This window comes from Lygodium microphyllum, chromosome 1 (genome assembly GCF_053477565.2).
Source record: "Lygodium microphyllum isolate KBCC chromosome 1, Lygodium_microphyllum_v1.1.10, whole genome shotgun sequence".
In the NCBI taxonomy this organism is placed as follows: Eukaryota; Viridiplantae; Streptophyta; class Polypodiopsida; order Schizaeales; family Lygodiaceae; genus Lygodium; species Lygodium microphyllum.
In genome coordinates, this window is record NC_141135.1 from 111411593 (window position 1) to 111421134 (window position 9542).

The following is a 9542-nucleotide window of genomic DNA, read 5'->3' on the forward strand; positions in this document are numbered from 1 at the left end:
GAAAAAAGTAAAAAAATTTAAAGAGAAGTAAAAAAAAGGAAAAAAGAGGAGAGAAGAGAGAGAGAGAGAGAAGAAGATGATGATGATGATGAAGGAGGAAAAGAGGGAGAGAGATGGGAAAAAAGAGAAAAGAAAAAAGTATTTTTTAATTTAAATATATTTTGAGAGAGAGAGAGGAAGGGAGAGAGAAGGAGAGAGGGGGGAAGAGAGAGAGAGAGAAAATATAAAATTTAAAAGAGAGAGAGGGAGATAAGAAAAAGATAACATTTAAAAGAAAGAGATGGAGAGAAGAAAAAAATGAAAATTAGGAGAAAGGGGAGAAGAAGAAAAGGGGGCGGAGAGAAAGAGAGGAGAGGAGAAGAAGAGAGAGAATTATATATAAGGAAAATATAAAATTTCGATACTTTAAGAGAGAGAGAGAGAGAGAGAGAGAGAGAGAGAGAGAGAGAGAGAGAATTATAGAGAGAGGAAATATAAAATTTTAAAAGAGAGAGTGAGAGAATAAAGATAGAGAAGAAAGAGAAGAAAAAGGGAGGAGAGAGAGAGAATAAAAATTTTAAAAAGAGAATGAAGAGAGAGAGAAGAAGAAGAAAAAAAGGAAAAAAGAGGAGAGGGAGAGAGGAGGAAAAGAGAGGAGAGAGAGGGGAGAATAAAATAAGAGAGAGAGAGAAGAAAAGCAGGGAGAGAAAAAAAGGAGAGAGAAGCAAGAGAGGATAACAAATAAACTAAAATAGAAGGCAGAGAGAGAGAGAGAGAGAGAGAGAGAGAGAGAGAGAGGGAATTTGGGGGAGGAGAGAGAGCGTGTGTGAATAAAAAATTAGAAAAAAAAAGGAAAAGAGGAGAGAGAAAGATGAGAAATGGATTGTTGTTCGCTTACTGCTGCTGCGCGCAATAAACAAATGCAACATTAGGGTGCATCTTCTTTTAATAGACCACTTGGAAATAATATTTAAAATAGAGTTCACCTCTAAGAGTGCCTTCCCACATGTCCTTTTCAAATGCATGAGAGGCTTTTTGGGCTACTAATAGAGCATATGCTACAACATAGGACCTTTTTCATGCAGTTAAGATCTCAATTTGCAAAAGTTATGAGACTTGGTTAAATCTTTTGCTAAATCTACTAAATATAGTCGATCACAATGCAATATAATCTTCTTCAAGCTTATGTGTACTCTATCACTTACCTTCAATGTCTAATATTACTACACATGAAAATGATCATCCCCAAATTGTGATGTAGTTTGAGGCACAAATTCAAACTCATTGTATGAAGCCCTTTTAAGTTGCTTCACAAGCAGGAGCTAATGTTTTCAAAAATACCTATATCTAACCATTCTTCTTGCCATTGAGGGTAATGTCATGCCTGGTTAGACTACTTTGTGGGAGTCTTACAAGCAAAGTAAACATAGTGTGATATGCCTTCTTACTTACAAAAAATATGACTACCTTGACTTTGAAAGTCTAGTCAAAGATTGTAGGTGTGATACATCTATGAATTAAGAGTGGGATCACCTCTAAACCTGCCAAACCTTTTAAATCTCAAATAAGTCAAGTCTATGTCATGTGATATACCTTCTTTCCTTCTTGCTTACTAAAAATATAGTCACCTTTACTTTGAAATGCAGGTAGAGACTATGTGTGTGGCAACATTCTAAGAGCCAGCGAGTCTCAAGACTTGGGCGTGGTCTCAAGAGTCATAGCGCACTAGGTGTGGCTACATCTCCTTGACTTGACCCCAAAAGTTGTAAAACTTCATGCAATCTAGGAAGCTAGTCTATTTTTAGAGCAACTTATGAGCGCTTAGCCCACTTGACTGTCACCTGGGGGTCAAGTAGAGTATCGTGTCTATTGCTTGCATATGAAAAGCGGAGCGAGAGTGTAAGACTTGAGGAAAATGGGTTGCTGCAAACCAAACCTACCTATGACTTGAAAAAACAGGCTCGTCTATGTCCATATTTCCTTCTAAGCCACAACCAGCATTTGCCCACCAAACTTAGAGGTCGCTGAGCCCTTTGGGTCTCCGGTTGGCAGCCGGGGACACAAAGCCCCCCGCTCCTCAGAGGCACCCACCCAAACCACCCCACCCCCAGGGGTTCTGTCTGTCTGTGCGTGTATGCGTCTGTATGTGGGCGTGGGTATGTTGATATTTGCGCGGGGTTTGTTGAGATGTAGATAGTGGGGATGCGAGCTGACCTGCCTACTACTCCTATTGAAGAGAACCTGATCTCCATTATTCAGAGATGCAGACACAACAAGTACCTGGATGGAGCCTTAAATGCCTGTGCTCGCATCCACGAGCAGGGCCTCGAGTCAAGTTCGATTCTGGGCAACTACCTCGTCCCCGCCTTCGTGGATTGTGGAAGCTTGCCTGATGCCCATCATGTCTTCCAGCAGCTGCCCCGTCGCTCCGAGCATTCCTGGACCGCGCTCATCTCAGGATGCGCCCATAACGGGGAACCCCAGGAGGCCTTCCATCTGTACCACAAGATGGGACAGGAGGGCTCAGTGCAGCCTACCAGGTTCACATACCTGGCCGTACTCCATGCCTGTGCCGGATTGAATGACATGGAGCAGGGCATGGGACTCCATGCTCAGCTGTGCCAATATGGCCTGGACGCTGAGCTTTTCATTGGCAGCACGCTCGTCAATATGTACAGTAAGTGCGGCTTGCTCACTGATGCACGCCAAGTCCTTGATGCACTCCCAGTCCGAAGTGTTGTTTCATGGAATGCGATGATTGCAGGTTATGCTGAGCATGGGCTTAGCGAGGAAGCGGGCAACTGCCTTGAGCAAATGCAGTCTGAGGGCATACTTCCTGCTCCCATCACATTTGTTCTGAGTCTAAAATCTTGTGCTGTTGTTGGAGCAGTAGATGCAGGCAGGAAAGTACATGTTGAAATAACTCGAAGGGGCATAGAGGCAGAGCTTTGTGTAAGCGGTGCGTTGGTGGATATGTACGCCAAATGCAGTTCACTTGAGGAAGCACGCGAAGTGTTTGAAGGCCTACCAGTTCGTGATTCAGTCACCTGGGCTGCACTGATCGCAGGATATGCTATGCATGGGCTTGATGAGGAGGTACTAAACTTTATCAAACAGATGCAACTGGAACAAGTTTCTCCAGATGCAGTCACATTTGTCTGCAGCCTAAAAGGTTGTGGTGCACCAGAAGCAGGCCAGTTAATACATGCAGAAATAACCAAACAGGGATTGGACAGAGACCTGTACGTGTGTACTTCACTGGTGGTTATGTATGCCACTTCTAGCTTGCTTACTGAAGCGCACCAAGTATCTGACAGGTTGGAAGCCCGGAATCAAGTCTTGTGGAATGCATTGATTGCAGCATATGTGGAACATGGCCTTGGTGATGAGGCACTGAAATGTTCTCAACAAATGCAACTTGAAGGTTGCAGCCCTGATCCCATCACATTCGTTTCCATCTTGAAGGCATCTAGTATCACAGGAGCTCCAGAAACAGGTTATCAAATACATAGAGAAGTAATTATTAGGGGATTTGGAACAGATGTGTACATGGGCAGCACACTGGTAGACATGTACATCAATTGTGGATCACTGGCAGAGGCATGCCAAATTTTTTATGCACTACCTGTTCGAGATGCAGTTGTGTGGTCTGCATTGATTGCAGGATATGCTGATCATGGTCTCAATGAGGAAGTACTGGAATGTTTCCAACGTCTACAGCTGGATGGTATTTCTGCTGATGCTAGTACATTTGTTTACAGCCTAAAATCATGTAGCATCATAGGAGCTTTAGATACAGGCCAAGAACTCCATGTAGAGATATACAAAAGGGGACTGGATAAAGAGCTTCATGTTGGCAACACACTTGTGACTTTGTACAGCAGCTGTGGCTTGTTTACAGAATCACGGCAGGTGTTCAGCAAGCTTCCGGTTCAAGACATAGTTTCATGGAATGCACTTATCACAGGATTTACTGAAGGTGGGCTTGCTGAAGCAGTGTTGAACACTTTTCAACAAATTCACTTTGAGGGTTTATCTCCAGATTGTGCCACTTACGTTTGCTGCTTGAAGGCTTGCTCCACTGGAGCTTCAGAACCAGGTCAAATGATACATACTGAAATATTAAAGAGGGGATTAGACAGGGAGCTGGATGTGGGTAATGCGCTGGTGGATATGTACAACAAATGCAGCTCATTTGCAGAAGCACACCAAGTATTTGACAAGCTGACAGTTCGAGACATAGTCACTTGGAATGTTTTGATTGCAAGGCATTCAGAACACAAACTTGATGAGTCAATCCTGAACTGTCTAGAACAAATGCAGGTGGAAGGAGTATGCCCTGATTCTGTCACACTTGTATGCAGCTTAGAAGCCTGCAGTGCTGTAGGAGCCTTGTCGACTGGACAATTTATCTACTCGGAAATCATGAAAAGAGGATTGGAAAAAGAGCTACACTTAGGCAACATACTGGTAGACATGTATGCCAATTGCAGTTTGCTTGTTGATGCACGCCAAGTATTTGATAGGCTGCCAGTTCGAGATGTGGTTTCTTGGAATACTCTAATTTCAGGATACACTGAACATGGGCTTGATGAGGAGGTGCTGGAATGTTTGACACAAATGCAAATGGATGGTGTTTCTAAAGGGGCTGTCACTTTTGTTATGTGCTTGAAATCTTGTGGCAATATTGGAGCTTTAGAAATAGGTCGGGAGGTACACACTCAGATAATAAAATTAGGAGCAGATAGAGATCTCTTTGTGGCCAATACACTAGTAGACATGTATGGAAAATGTAGCTCAGTTGCTGAAGGATGCAATGTGTTCGACAGTTTGCCTGCTCGAAATGTTGTATCATGGAACACAATGATGAAGGTATGTGGTGAAAACCATCAGGTCAGTATGGCAGTACAACTTTTCAAAAAGATGCAGGAGCAGGGTGTCAAGCCAGATTCCATCACATTCACTTGTCTTCTTGCTGCATGTAGTCATGCCAACCTCGTTTTTGAGGGCCAGGAATACCTAAAGATAATGAGACAATATGAGATTGTACCAACCGTGGATCACTATGCTTGTATTGTTGATCTTTGTGCAAGAGCAGGACATGTTTGTGAAGCTGAGAAGTTTATAGCAGGCACACAGTGTTCCGTGTCGAGTCAAATTCTGATGCCCTTGCTTAGTGCCTGCAAGACATACGGGGAAATGGATGTAGGTTACAAATGCTTTCAGAAGCTTCTGGAGATGAATCAAGATGATGCATCTGCGTACTTGCTGATGACAGACTTGTACACTAGTGCTGGGAGATGGAGTGATGCAAACAGAGTACTGGAGATGAGAGCAGGTGCAGGGGCAAAGAAAAAGCCTGGTACTGTGTCAGTGGAGGTCAACAAAAAGGTTTATGAGTTTGGTCTGGGTATCAAAGGTCACAGTGAGAACATTACTGAAATTTTAATCCTTCTTAGTTGGCATATGAGAGATGAGGGTTATGTGCCAAGTTTGAATTTGGTTTTGAAACATGATGAAGCAGTTGTGCACAATGAAACATTTGTCAACTTAGCAAATAAAAGTTCTTTATTTTTAAGGGATACATTGGACATTGGACTAAGTGGAAATAATCAAATCAAGATGCCATACAAAACTGTAGGATGTTGGTAAAAGTAACATTTGCTAAACCCTGCGAACGCTTCTTAGTCCCACGAGAGGCTTGCTAGACCTTTATTCTAATGAAGTGCGTTGTACAAGGACCATTATCAGGTACATAGATACTCACGCAAACTATAAAACTCCTATTATTCTAAAAGCTAACTTCATATGTGTTAATATTATCAATTTCCAAAGAACAGCCCAACCTAGATTTCCTTAGGGAATCTGCACCAACTGACAGATCTATCTAAACCCCCCAGGGCCTAGACTTGGGCTGATATCTATACACAGGGAAAAGTGAGTTATCATCTAGGCAACACAAACAATTAAATTATCTGCTAGCAAACATCTGCAATGTGTATAGATACAGCTTGAACGTCCCACAAATGGAGGGGAAGCTCATCCATTGACTTGAAATGCTGAATCCCACACTAGGCAAAGTTGAAATTATCTGATGTATCAATAGAATTGTCATAATATAACTAGAATACTTGAGAAAGGAAGACTATGACTGCATTAGATGGTGTATGAACAGGCAATTTTGTTCTGAATCTATGGGGACAGTCCTAATAAGCCCCTAACACTTAACCGGTCTCTGTACAAAATCTACTTCTATGGAAACTATTCTAGAAATGAAGTGAAATCTATGTTATGGGCAAGTTAGAGATCAGACACTTAGCAATGCCACTATCATCATTGGTATGCCATCTGGCTGCCTTTGGTGCTTCATGTTAATGGCCATTGGCAAATCAAGTTGAAAATTGTTAGCATGATAATGTATGAACTCATAAATCCATGTACAATCCTCCATGGCATGGGGTAGGGAGGATCCTCATGCAGATTGGCAAAATAGACAACCAATCTAACAAAAAATTGAGTGCCTAGGTCACTTATTGGTGCCTTTGGATGCATTTGTAGCTTCCTTGAAACGTGGTGTTAAAAGATGCATTAGCAATGGCCCAAAAGAAAGTGAAAGTTATACAAAGTGCACAGCCCATGAAGATTTCAAGGTAATAATGACAAGTTAGAGTTTAGAACTACTTGACCAAATGTGGCAAATAACCTACCAAGCAAGAATGTGCATACATATATACAGACAAATGTACAAACATGCATACATGTGTGCATAGTATGTATGTATGCATGTATAGTTAATTGAACTTCTTTGGAAGTTGATGGCACAATGTGAAGTAAACCTCATCAATGTCCCTAAATAATTTCACAATGGGTGCATTGAAAAAGCAAGAAAGCAATGAATGAAACCTAGGCTTTAAGTCAAAAGCTTATTTTGGGTATAATTTATTGAAACTACTATTAAGGTGACAAAAATTAATGATTGCTTTGGAGATAATCCTACGAAACTTTTGTTTTCAAAGGTGGTAGGAGGGTCCCAAAAAAGTTGGAGATGCACATTGCTTGGGAAAATTTGCTCATTTCTTAATCCTATTGTTAACATTCACCCTATGTGGGGAGTAGCTCTCGTGGACATTTTAGGAATTATATTGTATCTTAAATATTTGGGGTTAGAGTTTTACAATGAATCTAACCCATGAGCCATTTTTAGCTTGTAGAGTGAAGGGTTTACAGAGTTATGTTAATGCATGCTCTCTCTCTCTCTCTCTCTCTCTCTCTCTCTCTCTCTCTCTATAAATAGGTGGCATGAAGAAACATGAGAAACTAGAGGATGAAGATAACTAAGAATGTTTAGAGTCATACAGGTTAGAAACCAAACTAAAGTCAATATTATAAAAAACAAGGATTTAATTGGGTGACACCATGGCACAGCATGGAACAAGAGAATAACCAAGAAACTTTGGAGTCGGAGATATGCAATAAGATAAAATAAAAGTATTAAAGAAATCAAAATGTTTCAAGGGAACCAAACTATAGCTCACAGATGGGTTCACATCAGCACAACTCAAAGCACGACTGGGTGAGATTGGCAAGATGAAGGTAGCTAGAAAAGAGGGCAAATGGGCAGTTTGTCAAGTTGTCAAAGCCATCATAGAAGAGTTCAAAAAACCCAAGTGTTACCTACTTTAGGCTCATTAACTTATATGGTAATTCTTGTAGCCTAGTAGTTCATGTTCTTTTGTGCCAATGGTGCTATGAAGTGGATTGTACATAATTTTGAGTTCCAACATTTTGTTCTATGCTCCTTTCAGACATCTTAGAAGATGTTAATATCACTTTCCTTTCTTTTCTCATGTAAAACAGAAAGTGATCAACATATTGTGTGGGGCTTGGGGAGAGGATAGTCAAGAAGACACCACCCAATCCTAGGTCAATGGAAAACAATGAAAACATAGGGAGATCATGAGAAATATTTGAGCATAGAATTGAATTTCTCTGCCCACCTCTAATCTCATATATAGCGAATATTACCATTGTACTTGGATCCCACTTGATTTTGGGAAGTGTCCACCCATGCATTAGTAGCAGTAACCAGTCAGTCAAAAATTTCTCTTGAATGCAATAACCTAGACCACCATTTTTGTATGTCCACTAGCCAACCACATTGCATAAGTTGTCTTGCCCAGCATATGATCATATTTATTAGCATTGCCCATTAGCAAATATGCTATTATGATATCACCATGATAAGGTGGTTCTTCAAAAAATTACCACTTGAGTTAAGCTGCCCATTTTTAGACTTCTTGAGTCAAGATGTGATTCATTGAAGCTTGAGCCCTTGCTTTTGGGAATAAAAGTAGTACTAGGAGCTATTTTTGTAAACAAAATAGCAATGATCCAGTGTAAGCTAGTGTGCACATTTAGATACAAATGTATCATCCACATATATACCATTATATTTTGAATTACATCACACTTCTCCTCCCTTATAAAGTTTTATTGTATTCATTCACCACCTAGTTGTAGTCTCATATAGAGCAAAGGTTACTATGATACTTGGATTCTACTTGATTTTGGGATATATCCATGCATCCATTAGTCACACTAATGCTTGGTCATAAGAGATTCTCATGAACCTAACCTATGCTTAACTTTGATCACCATTTATGATGCCAACTAACTAACCACTTTTGTGGGTCATCTTGCTTACCACTACCATCTCATGAACCCAACATGTGCTTAACTTTGACCACCATTTATGATGTCCACCAATAACCAACCACTTTCATAAGCCATCTTGCTTACCACTACAGTCACATTTACTACATACAAAGACATGCCATTCATGCATGCTATTATATTATGAACTATGCCACACTTCTCCTTCAAAAGTTTTTTCATCCTTGAAACTAATGTACTTTTGGTTCATGCAATAGTAAATATTCAATAGAAAATTCGTTAAGGTTAAACTAGCATCCTCTCCTAGCTTTAATTTAAGCTTACGTGCATGGAAAACATGGTAAACCTTCCTTCTATTTGATGTGCTTAACTTGTAAGCTACTAATCCAATCTTTTTAAATAATATGTGAAAATAGATCAATGATTGATTTGAGACAAGTTAAGAGTTATTTCTAGTCTTTAAAGACTTAGAATATGTTGAACTTGTAGATATACTTTACTGCATTCTTGAAACCAAGTTGCTTAGTTTAGAGTATGCAAAACTCTCAATCTTAAGCCTTTCAAGCATCGTCTTTGGAAAAAGGAATCATTTACTCCATTTCTTCTAGGCATTCTTCTAGCATTTTCTTTGGTACAAAAAATTATTTAGTCCATTTCTTTTAGGAATTCCAAACCCACAAGAAAATGAGCTATACTTTGATAGCCATATATTGCATGAATAATTGATCTACATCGATTCTTAGCATTTCCTCTCGAGTTAGTTACTTCTCTCTATTTGACCATCATAACCCTCATGGATCATGGCACTCATACTAAGCATATTATTAAGCTTACCAAACACAATAATCCAAAACTGGTTAAAATTCCTATAAAGGTCAGTAATAATGTTA

At 40.0% G+C, this 9542-nt stretch overlaps 1 protein-coding gene across 1 annotated transcript; it reads left to right on the forward strand.

Moving 5' to 3' along the window:
• The first annotated feature begins 1944 nt into the window (after positions 1-1944).
• LOC148041551 (pentatricopeptide repeat-containing protein At4g39530-like) lies at positions 1945-6062 on the forward strand. Its single transcript, XM_087680695.1, has 2 exons — positions 1945-2656; positions 2744-6062. The coding sequence occupies exons 1-2, from the start codon at positions 2182-2184 to the stop codon at positions 5629-5631; spliced, it is 3363 nt and encodes a 1120-aa protein (XP_087536821.1). The 5' UTR covers positions 1945-2181; the 3' UTR covers positions 5632-6062.
• Positions 6063-9542: the final 3480 nt, after the last annotated feature.